At 39.7% G+C, this 15,620-nt stretch overlaps 1 protein-coding gene across 1 annotated transcript in view; it reads right to left on the bottom strand.

The window, feature by feature from the left end:
- LOC139391750 (titin homolog) overlaps positions 1 to 12,799 on the bottom strand; it is a 56,176-nt gene extending 43,377 nt beyond the window's left edge. The window contains exons 1-4 of the mRNA XM_071139259.1: positions 12,589 to 12,799; positions 12,038 to 12,111; positions 11,398 to 11,646; positions 1,788 to 7,822 (exon numbers count right to left, since the gene is read on the bottom strand). Coding sequence (XP_070995360.1) covers positions 1,788 to 7,822; positions 11,398 to 11,646; positions 12,038 to 12,059 — 6,306 coding nt within the window. The 5' untranslated portion in view covers positions 12,060 to 12,111; positions 12,589 to 12,799. The remainder of the gene's footprint in view (positions 1 to 1,787; positions 7,823 to 11,397; positions 11,647 to 12,037; positions 12,112 to 12,588) is intronic.
- Positions 12,800 to 15,620: the final 2,821 nt, after the last annotated feature.

The raw sequence follows: 15,620 nt of genomic DNA, 5'->3' as shown, positions 1-15,620 counted from the left end.
CTTTCCAAAGCAGAAAATTGATTTGAGCATAGAAACTTGCCTTTTGGGCACTTTACATAGAAACTACATTATGTCTTAATGAATCAAATTTCACAGTTTGACATTCACCCTGTGGATAACGGTAATGAGGATGGAGAGCTCCATATACATAGTTACTTAAAGTTACTTATCTGATTCATTTTGAAATATACATTGAACAAAAATATAAAAACAACATGCAACAATTTCAGTTCAGTTCATATTAGGAAATTAGTCAATTTAAATCAATTCATTAGGTCCTAATCTATGGATTTCACATGACTGGGAATACAGGTTTGCATCTGTTGGTCAAAGATACCTTAAATAAAGTAGGGGTGTGGATCAGAAAACCAGGCAGTATCTGGTGTGACCACGATTTGCCTCATGCAGCGCGACACATCTCCTTCACATAGACTTGATTGTGGCCTGTGGAATGTTGTCCCGCTCCTATTTAATGGCTGTGCAAAGTTTCTGGATATTAGCATAAACTGGAAAACGCTGTCGTACACGTCGATCCAGAGCATCCCAAACATGTTTCAATGGGCGACATATTTTGTAAGTATGCAGGCCATGGAAGAACTGGGACATTTTCAACTTCCAGGATTTGTTTTTACAGATCCTTGCAACATGGGGCCGTGCATTATCATGCTGAAACATGAGGTGATGGTGGCGGATGAATGGCATGACAATGGGCCTCAGGATTTTGGCACGGTATCTCTGTGCATTCAAATTGCCATCGATAAAATGCAATTGTGTTTGCCTGCCCATACCATAACCCCATCGCCACCATGGACCACTTTGTTCACAACATTGACCTCAGCAAACCGCTCACCCACACGACGCCATCTGCCATCTGCCCGGTACAGTTGAAACCGGAATTAATCCGTAAAGAGCACACTTCTCCAGCGTGCCAGTGTCCATCAACGGTGAGCCTTTGCACACTGAAGTTGGTTATGACGCCAAATTGCAGTCAAGTCAAGACCCTGGAGAGGATGACGAGCACGCAGATTAGCTTCCCTGACGTGGTTTCTGACAATTTGGGCAGAAATTCTTCGGTTGTGCAAACCTACAATTTCATCAGCTGTCCGGATGGCTGTCCGACCAACCCGCAGGTGAATAGCCGGATATGGAGGTCCTGGGCTGGCGTGGTTACACGTGGTCTGCGGTTGTAAGGCCAGTTGGATGTACTGCCAAATTCTCTAAAATGACGTTGGATGCAGCTTATGAGATATTAACATTCAATTATCTGGCAACAATTCTGATGGACGCTCGTGCAGTGAGCATGCCAATTGCATGCTCCCTCAAATCCTGAGACATCTGTGGCATTGTCTTGTGTGACAAAACTGCACATTTTAGAGTGGCCTTTTATTGTCCTCAGCACAAGGTGCACCTATGTACTGATCATGCTGTTTAATCAACTTCTTGGATTAACTTGGCAAAAGATAAATGCTCACAAACAGGGATGTAAACAACATTTGAGAGAAATATGTTTTTTGTCCAACACTTCACATGTTGCGTTCATATTTTCTTTCCAGTATATTTTCTTGATGGCATTCCAAAAAAAGTGCAAGTTTCTGTTTACTTCAATTCCTGTTCTGATTTATTTTGAGTTTGGACTTTAATTAGCAGGCCTGCATTTTTTGTGAATAAATCAGAGATTTTTGCGTGTGAATCAGAGACTTTTCCACAACAAATTTGACAACCAATCTTTGGGATGTTGGCCCTATAAATCTTGTAAAAAATATGTAACACAATAATTCGGTACATACCTTCTCTTTCCTTGCATTGTCCTCTTTAATCTTCCTTTTTTCCCTTTGTATCTCATCCCTTGCCAGGTCTATCTCTGCAACCGCTCTCTGTATTTCATCTTTCATCTGTTCCATCTTTTCACTCTCAGTCTTTCCATCTTCCATCTTCTGTTTCAGCTCTTCCCGTTGTCTCTGTATCTTTGACTTCACCAGTTCTAACTCATCCCTCTCTCGCATGATCTTCTCCATCCTTTGCTCCAGCTCTTTTTTTCTTTTTTGTGTCTCCGTCTTCATCAGTCTGATTTTGTCCTTTTCCCCTTTTAACTCCCCCTTGCTCAGTTCCATTTCTTCTTTCACCCTTCTTAACACCTCTCTGGTTTGTTCCACCTCTAGAATCAACCTCTGGATTACAGCATTCACTCTGTCTTTGTCACCCATCTCCATATTGCTTTCTTCCATCCTGTTTTCCATTGCCACTTTTGTTTGTCGTACCATTTCTCTGGTTCGCTCTACCTCTTGGATTAATCTCTGTATCTCAGCGTTCATCTGTTCCTTCTCATCAATATCTCTAAAGCCCTCTTCCAGACGAATCTCCAGTTCCTCTTTTGCTCTTTCTATTTCAGCCTTCGCCTGTTCAATTGCATCTCTCTCCCTTTTGGTCTCTTCCCTTCTTTGTTCCATCTCTTCTTCCGCTCTCTCTATTTCATCCTTCATCTTTTCCATTTCTTCCCTTTTTCTCTTAGTCTTTCTCATCATCTGTTCAAGGTCCTTTTTCTTCCTTTGCATCTCAGTCTTCACTAGTTCCATCTCTCCAATCTCTCTCTTGGCCTTCTGCATCATGTTCTCAACCTCTTGTCTCTGCCTCTGAATATCTTCCCTCACACTTTTCAGCTCATCCATTTCTGTCTCTGCTTGTTGCATTTTGTTTTCAATTTCCTCTTTCTGCTTCTGTATCTCAGATTTGATCCTTTCCATCTCCTCTTTCTCACTCTTTGTTTCTGTCATCTTGTTTTCAATGTCCTCTTTCTGTCTTTGTATTTCAGCCTTTGTTTGTTCCAGCTTGTCCATCTCTCTCTTTGTCTTCTCCATCCTTACTTCAATCTCATCTCTCTGTCTCTCTAGGTCAAATTTAATTGTTTCTATCTGGTTAATCTCTGTCTTAATTTCCTCCATTCTCTTATTCAGCTCCACATTATCTCGATGCAGTTTGGCTCTCTCTTCCTGCTCGTCCCTCTGTACCTCGTCCCAGAGTTTTTCCATCTCTTCTTTTACTCTGCTTAGCTCATCCTTGACCGTTTCATAGGGTTCTTTCTCTCTTATTGTTTCTTCCCTTATTCTCTCCAAAAGTTGTTTTTCTCTCTGAATTTCATCCTTCATCTGTTCCATCACGTCTCTGGCTTGCCTTGTCCTCTCAATGGATCTAGTCATTTCCTCATGCTGGTTCTGTACTTCAACCTTCATCCGTTCCACTTCGCCTCTCTCTAGACTTGTGGCATCCCTGCCTTGTTTTAACTCCCTCTCTATTTTCTTCTTGGTTCTCTCTATCTCTTCTCTATCTCTCTGTATTTCAGCTCTCAGTTCAAGCTCTTCCTTGACAACTTCCTCCTGCTTTTTCTCAAGCTCCAGCTTTTTCTTCAGGGTTTCACACCGAAGCAATTCCAAGTCCTCTCTTTCTCTTGTGGTTTCATGGATTTGTCTTTTCAACATGGCCCTTTCTGACAAAACCTCTGTTTTAATTTGCTCAAGCATCTCCCTCTCTTGCTTTGTTTCATCCATCTTCTTTTGTAAGTCCCCTTTTTCGCTCTGAAACTGTATTTCTTCGGAATCGTCTTCGGCTCTCCGTATCTCGTCTCTTACTTTCTCCAACATTTCTCTTTCTCTTTGGATTTCAGCTCGTTGTTCACATCTCTGTTTCTCAATTTCATCTTTCATCTGTTCCATCTTTTCACTCTCAGTCTTTCCATCTTCCATCTTCTGTTTCAGCTCTTCCCGTTGTCTCTGTATCTTTGACTTCACCAGTTCTAACTCATCCCTCTCTCGCATGATCTTCTCCATCCTTTGCTCCAGCTCTTTTTTTCTTTTTTGTGTCTCCGTCTTCATCAGTCTGATTTTGTCCTTTTCCCCTTTTAACTCCCCCTTGCTCAGTTCCATTTCTTCTTTCACCCTTCTTAACACCTCTCTGGTTTGTTCCACCTCTAGAATCAACCTCTGGATTACAGCATTCACTCTGTCTTTGTCACCCATCTCCATATTGCTTTCTTCCATCCTGTTTTCCATTGCCACTTTTGTTTGTCGTACCATTTCTCTGGTTCGCTCTACCTCTTGGATTAATCTCTGTATCTCAGCGTTCATCTGTTCCTTCTCATCAATATCTCTAAAGCCCTCTTCCAGACGAATCTCCAGTTCCTCTTTTGCTCTTTCTATTTCAGCCTTCGCCTGTTCAATTGCATCTCTCTCCCTTTTGGTCTCTTCCCTTCTTTGTTCCATCTCTTCTTCCGCTCTCTCTATTTCATCCTTCATCTTTTCCATTTCTTCCCTTTTTCTCTTAGTCTTTCTCATCATCTGTTCAAGGTCCTTTTTCTTCCTTTGCATCTCAGTCTTCACTAGTTCCATCTCTCCAATCTCTCTCTTGGCCTTCTGCATCATGTTCTCAACCTCTTGTCTCTGCCTCTGAATATCTTCCCTCACACTTTTCAGCTCATCCATTTCTGTCTCTGCTTGTTGCATTTTTTTTTCAATGTCCTCTTTCTGCTTCTGTATCTCAGATTTGATCCTTTCCATCTCCTCTTTCTCACTCTTTGTTTCTGTCATCTTGTTTTCAATGTCCTCTTTCTGTCTTTGTATTTCAGCCTTTGTTTGTTCCAGCTTGTCCATCTCTCTCTTTGTCTTCTCCATCCTTGCTTCAATCTCATCTCTCTGTCTCTCTAGGTCAAATTTAATTGTTTCTATCTGGTTAATCTCTGTCTTAATTTCCTCCATTCTCTTATTCAGCTCCACATTATCTCGATGCAGTTTGGCTCTCTCTTCCTGCTCGTCCCTCTGTACCTCGTCCCAGAGTTTTTCCATCTCTTCTTTTACTCTGTTTAGCTCATCCTTGACCGTTTCATAGGGTTCTTTCTCTCTTATTGTTTCTTCCCTTATTCTCTCCAAAAGTTGTTTTTCTCTCTGAATTTCATCCTTCATCTGTTCCATCACGTCTCTGGCTTGCCTTGTCCTCTCAATGGATCTAGTCATTTCCTCATGCTGGTTCTGTACTTCAACCTTCATCCGTTCCACTTCGCCTCTCTCTAGACTTGTGGCATCCCTGCCTTGTTTTAACTCCCTCTCTATTTTCTTCTTGGTTCTCTCTATCTCCTCTCTATCTCTCTGCATTTCAGCTCTCAGTTCAAGCTCTTCCTTGACAGCTTCATCCTTCTTTTTCTCAAGCTCCAGCTTTTTCTTCAGGGTCTCACACCGAAGCAATTCCAAGTCCTCTCTTTCTCTTGCGGTTTCATGGATTTGTCTTTTCAACATGGCCCTTTCTGACAAAACCTCTGTTTTAATTTGCTCAAGCATCTCCCTCTCTTGCTGTGTTTCATCCATCTTCTTTTGTAAGTCCCCTCTTTCGCTCTGAAGCTGTGTTTCTTCTGAGTCTTCTTCGGCTCTCCGTATCTCGTCTCTTACTTTCTCCAACATTTCTCTTTCTCGTTGGATTTCAGCTCGTTGCTCAAGCTCTTCTTTCACTGCTTCATATCTCTGTTTCTCAATTTCCTCTTTTGTTCTTCCAGCCTCGTCTCTTTGCTTTTTCAGCTGGGACTCCACTTTTTGTACGACCAGCTTTGCCTGATCCACCTCATATTTTGCTCTGTTTGTCTCCTTCACACGGTTCTCTATTTCTGTCATTTGTCTTTGGAGTTCAGCCTTCATCTCTACGATCTCTTCCTTCTCTTGCTTTGTGACTTGCTTGCTCCTCTCGATCTCTTCCCTTTCTTCCTGAAGGTTACGCTCCATTTCCGTTAAGTCCTCATTCTTTATCTTGGCCTCTTCTGATATTTTCTCTGCAATGTTCTTCTCGTCTTTCACACGGGCTTTCATTTTTTCTAGGTTCTCTCTTTCTCGTTGCGTTTCCACCTTGTTTCTTTCTATTTCCTCTCGCACTTTCTGTTTTTCCTCCTTCAACCTTTCAAGTGTTTCCGTCTCTTGCTGCGCTCTTGCTCTCTGTTCCACCTCGTCTTTCTCTGTTTCACACCATTTCCTTTCCATTTCCTCTTTCAATTGAATTATCTCACACTTAACCTCTTCATAATGCTCTCTCTCTTTCTCTGTCTTTTCCCTTCTACTCTCCAAATCTTCACGTTGTCTCTGTATCTCTGCTTTAATTTCTTCCATTTTGTCTTTTGCTTGTTTTGTCTCTGTAACTTTTTCTTCTATATCTTCTATCTGTCTCTGTATATTAACTTTCATCTGCTCCATTTGCTCCTTTTCTCTTCTTGTGATCTCCCTGCTTTGCTCATTCTCCTCTTTCATTCTCAGCGTTTCAAAATGAATCCTCTCCAATTCTTGTCTCTCTCTCATTGTCTCTTGCTTTTTCCTCTCCACGTTGTCTTTTTCCTTCTGAACTTCAGCTCTCAATTGTTTGATCCCATCTCTCTGTCGTTTTACTTCTTCACTCCACTTTTTGGCTTCCTCTCTCTCTCGGTTTCCTCTTGTTTTTTCAACGTCCTTGGCTTTCTGCATTTCAGACTTGAGCATTTCCACTTCTTCTCTCTGTCTCTGTATTTCAGCTCTCTGCTCCAGCTCCTCCTTGACAGTCTCATACCTTCTTTTCTCCATTTCCTCCTTCACTCGCCTGGTGTCATCTTTTTGTTTCTCCAGGGCTTCTTTCGTTCTCTGTATCTCTGCTTTTACGTTTTCCATTCTGTAATTTTCTTGCTTTGTCTCCTCAATGTTTCTCTCAATCTTTTCCACTTGTCTCTGCAGTTCAGCTTCCCTCTGTTCCATCTTATCATTCTCTCGCTTTGCTTCCTCTCTGTTTTGCTCAATCTCCTCTTTGTCCATTTGAATCGCATACTTGATCTGCTCCAACTCCTTTTGTTTTCGTAATGTTTCTTGTTTGTCCTTCTCAAGTGAATCCTTTTCTAGAAGAATCTCTGCTTTCATTTTGTTGACCAGGTCCTTCTCTTGCTTCGTCTTCTCCCTGTTTTGATCAACCTCCTCTTTAGCTCTCTGCAGCTCAGCTTTTACGTTGGCAAGTTCCTCTTTCTCTTGCTGGATCCTAACTCTCTGCTCAAGCTCTTCTTTCTCCGTTTCATACCACCTTCGATCCATCTCTTCTTTTACTTTGTTTATCTCACATTTAATCTGCTCAAACTGTTCTTTTTGTCTTTTAATGTCATCTCTTTTTGTCTCCAGCTGACCTTGCTCCCTGTGTACATCGGCCTTCATCGCTTCCATTTTTTCTTTTACTTGATTGGTTTCTGCAATTCTTATTTCCATGTCCTCTATCTGTCCCTGAATGTCAGCCTTAATCTGTTCCATTTTCTCCTGCTCTTGTTTGGTTGTTTCCTTGCAGTGCTCCATCTCCTCTTTTGCTCTCAATGTCTCATACTTGATCAATTCCAAACTCTGTCTCTCGTTAATGGTCTCATTGTATCTTCTCTCCAGAATGTCTTTCTCTGTTTGGACATCAGCCCACATTTGTCGTATTCCGTCTTTCTCTATATTTATTTCCTCCATGTTCTGTTTCAGTTTTTCATTCACATTCTGGATCTCCATCCTCATCAGCTCCATCTTTGTGTTTTGCTCTTGTTTCTCAGCCATTAGCCTTTCTATTTCCTCTTGTTGTTGCTTAATCTTTGCTTTCATGTAGTTAGTTTCATTTCTCTCCCTTCTTGACCCCTCCCAAAGTTTTTCAATCTCCTCAATTGCTTGCATTGTTTCTTGTCTTCGTCTCTTAAGAGATTCTTTTTTTGTCTGTATGCCAAGTTTTGGTGTGGTCTTATCCTCTAATGTTGTGGTATCTCCATACCTTTGATCCAATCCTGTCTGTGTCATCTTACTGTTTCGTTGTCTCTGCTCTGTTGTGGGTGAGGAAGAGCAATACATCAGAGTTTTCTCAAAGCAAACCAGTGATCATAGCATTTATAAAAAGGTGAGCACTTTTTCAGATAAAGAACACCTGGCCATACTTTAAAGCGGCCTTTCTTAAAGGTGCTACATGCAGAATGTCTCACCCATGTGGAAGCTAGATGAATTGCAACAACAACTAGCCCCCCACACACACAACACAACACTAAACAATACATTAATTCTACTATAACGGTAACAAACGGTGCCCACAAACTGTTAGGGCCTTAAGCTGTCCCAACCGCAGAGCCCCAACAGGAGTCCCAATACCTTACCACTGCTACACCAGCCAAGCCTTTTCTGGCAGCGAAACAGTTCATTCAGCCTCATTTACTGCCTTAAAAAAAAACACATCTGATATGGCTGACTTTCTTAAACAAATGTTGTTTCTACTGACAATTGAGATGTACAAACTATGGCATAAGGGGACGACAAGTGGATAAGAAGCAATCCGCAATATCGATAAAGATATTAATGAGCGAGCTAGGACGGATGTAGTCAGTATAAGTATTTGTTCAGCACTTTTGAAATGTACAGTGACAGAATTCAGAACATGGGCCGGTCTTATAGTATTCTCCCTGTACACCAAGTCAGAACCGTAGGATAAATAAAGGGGGTATATAAGAAGACAATGAAAGCTCTTAAAATATTCGATGATTACATTTCTCTAAAAGTGGTTCTAGACTACATGTGCACCACCAAGTCAGAACAGTAGGCAAAATTAAGAGGGGAAAATAGACCAGATTATTAGGGTGAGGCACATGGGCTACTAATAGCTTACTACACAGCATACATTTAGTATTACTTTCTTAGCTACAGTATACATACAGTATCTCTCTGGCATATTACATCATTATAGCAGCAGCATACAATACATTTTTGGACTCACTTGAACAGGAAGGTGGCGCGACGGTCCTTCGTGGACAAATTTTGTCAAGAAACTTTGTCATCAAAGTCTAGCATTCTCTGGATTTATGATGCTTTCAAGACAACTGGGAAAAAAACAAGTATTGCCTCTAGAAAGAGGCCTGAGTTCCCGACTTACAATTCCGAGTTGGAAATGTATTTTCCCAGTCGGATTGCGTTTTTCCCCCGAGTTCCCAGTTGTCTTGAACTCACTGAAGTCAGATTTGAGAGCATGGCCAATGTTGAATGTTTATAATTTAAGCTTGGAAAAAAGACCGTTAAGGCTAGTGATTGCATTGCAATGCTTGCAGTTAGCCACTGATTCCTTCCAAACTACTCATTGTTGAATTTGCGATTTCCGTCTTGTTGTGTATGTTTATGTCCAATTTCTCTTCATATGACAAGGATTGAAAAGGATTTGCCAGTAGATTGTTTGCTTGATTCATGATGATAACAGCTAGTTAAGATTTTGAAAGTATGATGTTGAGTCCAATCAAAGCAACTGTAGATATAACGTGATTTGATGTCATTTTATCAGTGGGTAATGACCTTGAGCCTTCTTGGATGGTATGTATTGAACAGTGTGTATTGTATTTTCTCACATGAACTGAAATGTATGTATGTGAAGAGTGTAGAATTTTAGCAAGCAGGACATTTTTGCAACCAGGAAACTATTTCTACATTGGCCACTTTCCACAGGCTGCCATTGTTCGTTGTGCTCGAGGAGGACATGACCACCACGCCTCTTAGCGATGCCGATGGAAGAGAGGGAAAGTGCAGTTTTCCCATCTTGTCAAATAGAAAGTCTGCATTTTAGAATGTGATTTTAGAATAATTTTGCACGCCCAATTTTTCAGTTTTTGATTTGTTAAAAAAGTTTTAAATATCCAATAAATGTCATTCCACTTCATGATTTTGTCCCACTTGTTGTTGATTCTTCACAAAAAAATACAGTTTTATATCTTTATGTTTGAAGCCTGAAATGTGGCAAAAGGTTGCAAAGTTCAAGGGGGCCGAATACTTTCGCAAGGCACTGTATTATGGACATTTTCCGAAGTTACAATTCAAAAACTCTACATATAGCTCCTTTAAAGTATGGGTCGTGACCCAAAGTAGACATGCAAAAATGTACTTTATTTTTTGGGGCGGGGACATATGGAAGTCTCAACTTACTGTTTAGAGTTAGCATAGTAGAATATAAGGTGCAATTTCGAAAATGGTTGTTCATGAGAAGTTTTTCTCTTGTTATATCAGTCACTGACAGTTACTCAATTAGCCATGTCAGCTAACAATTTTTGAATTCCTAAGTTAGTCTAGCCAGCTATCGAAACTTGTAGTAATCATGGCCGAATACTGACCAGGCAGGTGACCTAGGACCCTGACCTCCAGGGGGTCATTGATTTTGTTTGTCACTCCAATTCAGATATAATATTACATGGCATAAGTCATGGAAAAATGTGTAGAATTGCAGGAAATTGCAAAATAATTTTCCTTATCGTTTCATTCTGACAAGGAACCAGTATTTGTGAAATTGACATTGTTTTTACATTTAGCTCATTATTAGTCCACTAATCAGTGCAGATAGAGCAGCTTTCCATGGACGGGCAAGGTAGTTCTTTACATGCTTGATGGACAGACAAGTGTAGGGCTGCGAGATGCAACTGAAATGGTTGAGGCTTGGTTTGAAGCGCTGGGCATCATGATTTGACGTGCATTATAATATGTTTACGATATTAGTAGGCCTATCATTACTTAACTGAATTATATAATTATATACTAGCTAGATACCTACGGAGGAGCAGCTAATATTGAGGAACTTTGAACGTCTGAGAGTTGGCTCAACGCTAAGGCTAGATCAACGCCCTGGACCAGAGATAGCTAACAAGTTTGTGTTCCCAGCAACGCTGGAATTTAAAACATGTCTTACCTTTTTGTAGGTAATACATCCAACGTGAAACGTGATAACTATAGTATCCTTAGCTAGCCTAGAAAACGAGTAGGCAGAAACTGGAAGGAGACGTTTCTGAGTGACAGAATGAGTGCTTGTTTAGGTGCTTTGATTGAGTTTTTTGAGGGACTGAAAAAAAAATGCTTGGAACATTATTAACCAGTTCCTATACTTTCAAAATAATGTTTCTGTTCCGGAACACTAGAGATCTCTTTCATGCCTGGTTCTGTTTCGTTCCTCGAAAATGTTTACTATTTTGCGGTTTTAGGTTTTGTTCCCTGAACCGGTTCCAACCCCTGTTTAAAACGGCAAAGATTTCTCTACACCCTATGGCAAAATGGGTAGAATTGCAGGAGATTAGCTGTAAAACAGCAACAAAAAAAGATCACTGATCCATGGCAAAATTTGTAGAATTGCATGAAATTTGTATAAACATTTCAGAATTTTCAGAAACGTTCTTTAAAACAGCAATATTTTCTTTACACCTCATGATAAAAAGTTTAGAATTGCAGGAAATTAACTTAAAAACCGCCGTCAACAAAATCTTGCTCTTCTTCATTCGTTTAATAACAACTTTATGGCAGATACATTTATGGTGAAGAGCATGCCTAGAATGTTCCAACAATTTTATAATAAAGTGGACCGAAGATTAGAAATATGAATTAATCTTACCTAGCTTGTCCATGAGTTCAGGCTCTTTCCGTCTCAATATCAGATGGAATGCAAGTTTGGTTTGTGGTGTCTCTCTCTCTACGGCTTCAAACAGAGCCCTCATCTGGTCTTGTGTGGTCTGGGCTGCACGGACGCTGTGTGCCAGCTCTTCTGGGATAAGATGTTGTGAGATCACAGCGTCTACTATGGGCCCAGATAATCTCACCTGCGCAATGATCTGCTCTCTGAACTCCTCCAAGAAGTCCCCCACTAGGATTAAATAAATTAATTTCAATGAGTTGCTGAATGTATTAATTAATTCATTATCATGTAGCTTTATTTGAAGTATAACTGGTTAAGATTTTTGTAAGATTCTATACAATTTTATATAGTTACAGGCGACTCCTGATAAGTACAAACTGAATAAATTGTCATTTTTACTTTCTCTAGATGTCATTATTATATGATTCAATGCACACACATGCCAAGGGTGAACTGTCAATCACAAACACATATCGAAAGATGCCACAAAAGATAATTATAGTTTCATTTTTAATCATTGAAAATAATATAATATATATTATATATATATAAATAAGAAGAAGAACTCAATCCTGAAGAGCAAAAGGGTATATACTGTTTTGCAGAATGCAAATTGTACCGTGGTTTCTTGATTTTGCCATGTTTGCCTCTTCCAATGTTCCTTAGGGGGCTGCTGTCCATGAGATCACTGGCCTGGTTGAAATGGATAAGGTGGCTTTATGTTATCAAACTCAGTTTGAACACGCACGCAGGCAGGCTCACACGCGCGCGCGCGTGCATACACCCCAAATATTTATACTCATATAGTATGATTCACACAAAAATATCACGACAAGATGAGAAATAGGTTTCAAATTTCACATTTACAAAACATATTGATATGCCAAAAAATAACACCTTTAAAGACCGTTTCTTTTTTTCAAAGAACAACTTTCTCACTTCTGTCCTGTACTGTATGTCCCTGAATTTTCTCTATAAGGTTTTGGTTCAGTTTTTTTGTAGTACACATTTTTTATAGAAAATAATATTTAATATATTGGTGTATTGGTAGATAATCTACAGTATGTCATATCAGAGGAGTTGGGGAAAAAGCAGAAGACACTTTTCCATCTAGAATGTACCAATAAAGTATATAGTATCTTATCTGAGTCAATTAAAACAACAACTCACCTTAGTAGTCGCCGATCTGTGAGTAGAATTTATTCCGTTTACTTGTCTGATGTGGTGTTAGTGTAGGTTTTGCAGTCATACCAGAGAAAGCAAATAGGCAGAGGTTTCATAAACATTTGATATCTTCTCTTTCCACACCATTGGTGTCCACTTCATTTGAAGGTGGATAAATGTAACAGAAAGTGAGCTTCCGTTTGATTGGTTGGAAGGCAACGCAGGGGTGGTAAAATATCTTAATACGCATCTTGCCCTTAGTCTGGCCCTCTCTGATAAGGGTGGGGTCCATCTCTGCCCTTTGATTGGCATGGTGCCAGACAACCCGAAGTCCCCAACCCAGAACTTGCAAAATAACAATGTGAACACAACAGTGACGATTTTAGCATGTAAATCTTGGTGGGACAAACTCATCATTTCTTTTTTAGATGCATGCCAGCAAAGGCACAACACAACACTAAACATTAAATTAATTGCACTATAACGGTGAACAACGGTGCACAGAAACTGTTAGGGCAATACATAAAGCTGTCTTTCTTTTCAGCACCATGGAGTGAATCCTTACCACCGCTACACCTGGTTATCAGACTTGTCTGGTAGCAAAACAGTTCATTCAGACTAAGTTACTGCCTTTTAAAAAAACATAGCTGATATGGCTGACTTGCTTAAAAATGTGGTTTCTACTGACAATTGCGATGTACTGACTATGGCATAAGGGGAAGACGAGCAGATAAGAGGCAATATCTGTAATTTCAATTAAGACATTAATGAGTGAGCTAAGACGGATGTAGTCAATATACAGTTGAAGTCGTAAGTTTACATACACTTAGGTTGGAGTCATTAAAACTCGTTTTTCAACCACTCCACAAATTTCTTGTTAAACAAACTATAGTTTTGGCAAGTCGGTTAGGACATCTACTTTCTGCATGACACAGGTAATTTCTCCAACAATTGTTTACAGACAGATTATTTCACTCACAATTCACTGTATCACAATTCCAGCGGGTCATAAATTTACATACACTAAGTTGACTGTGCCTTTAAACAGCTTGGAAAATTCCAGAAAATTATTTCATGGCTTTAGAAGCTTCTGTTGGGATAATTGACATAATTTGAGTCAATTAGAGGTGTACCTATGGATGGGACTGGTGCACTTCACAAAATAGATGGCATCATTAGGTAGAGAAATTATGTGGATATATTGAAGCAACATCTCAAGACATCAGTCAGGAAGTTAAAGCTTGGTCGCAAATGGGTCTTCCAAATGGACAATGACCCCAAGCATACTTCCAAAGTTGTAGCAAAATGATTTAAAGACAACACAGTCAAGGTATTGGAGTGGCCATCACAAAGCCCTGACCTCAATCCCATAGAAATTTTTTGGGCAGAACTGAAAAAGCGTGTGCGAGCAAGGAGGCCTACAAACCTGACTCAGTTACACCAGCTCTGTCAGGATGAATGGGCCAAAATGCACCCAACTTGTTGTAGGACGCTTGTGGAAGGCTACCTGAAACGTTGAACACAAGCTAAACAATTTAAAGGCAAATACTAATTGAGTGTCTGTAAACTTCTGACCCACTGGGAATGTGAATAAATAAATAAAAGCTGAAATAAATAATTCTCTCTACTATTATTCTGACATTTCACATTCTTAAAACAAAGTGGTGATCCTAACTGACCTAAGACAGGGAATTCTTACTAGGTTTAAATGTCAAGAATTGTGAAAACTGAGTTTAATTGTCTTTGGCTACGGTGTATGTAAACTTCCGACTTCAACTGTAACTAAATGTACAATATAGATTTCAGAAAATGGGCCATTCTTACAGTATTCTCCCTGTACACCAAGTCTGAACTGTAAGATAAATAAAGGGGTCATATAAGAAGACAATGAAAGCTCATTATCATTGAGTTAATAAAGCCGCATATAAACATGGTCTCTTTTTTTTGCTTTCTTGTGTAAAGCAGCTCCAATCATCAGGTATCACTGTTGAAATATCAAATGTGTAGAGGAGCTCTAGCTGAGCCATGCTATTAAGGGTATTCCGCAGAAGGACAGCACTTATTATCATTGAATAGAGGACACCTGAAAATGCTTCCAGTGATGGGTCGTTCCACCAATTCGATTGGGGGGGGGGGGGGGGGGGGGATTTTAACATTCTGTCATAAGCACATGTTCAACTTAATAAAAAAATATTTTTCCCATCTAAAGAGGTTAAATAAAAAAATACCATAGTAAGTGCCGATTAAGTGCCATATAAGGTAACAGGGTTGACAATTTCATCTTAAATCAGCCATAAATCCCATTGTGACAGGGTGCTTCTACACCTGCATTGCTTGCTGTTTGGGGTTTTAGGCTGGGTTTCTGTACAGCACTTTGAGATATCAGCTGATGTACGAAGGGCTATATAAATAAATTTGATTTGATTTGAATGGAAACTTGTGTGCAACAGGAAGCGGCAATTGAATGCAAGCTTCACCAAACATTTGTATTGTTAAAACATTCTAGCCTGTCTATCTAAAGGAGCCAGGGTTGACGTGTTATGTTCGACCTGCTCAGTTATCAACCACAAAAAAACAGATAATGGCCGGAAATAGCAGAACCAGCTCACCTGCTTTTACACTATTTTTCCTATTAGATGTTCAACATTTCATTGTAAAATATATTTTAAAAAAGTTTCACCATATTAAAATGAGAGTTCAGTTCACGTAACAGGGTTGACATTAAAATAAGGGACAGAGGTAACTGAATCACTACCCACAAATACTAGTTTACTATAGAATTCTGTAGTATCCTATACTCCACACTATCCCTTGATCGTGAAGTGCTTACACTTTTTTTTAGGGTTCTATATAATTGTTGGGTTCTTTGGACGAGATTAAAGGACCATTTACTAAAAAAGGCTATATATATATACACTATATATACCCAGTGAAGGCAAAGAACCGTGAGGGTTCTATCCCTACCCCAAAGTGTAATAGGGATTTTAGAATTGAATAGCTAACAAAAGCTAACCCAGTCACATCAAACTCTGAAATGA

This window comes from Oncorhynchus clarkii, chromosome 32 (assembly GCF_045791955.1).
Source record: "Oncorhynchus clarkii lewisi isolate Uvic-CL-2024 chromosome 32, UVic_Ocla_1.0, whole genome shotgun sequence".
Taxonomy (NCBI): domain Eukaryota; kingdom Metazoa; phylum Chordata; class Actinopteri; order Salmoniformes; family Salmonidae; genus Oncorhynchus; species Oncorhynchus clarkii.
This window is presented reverse-complemented; position numbering and strand designations above follow the sequence as displayed.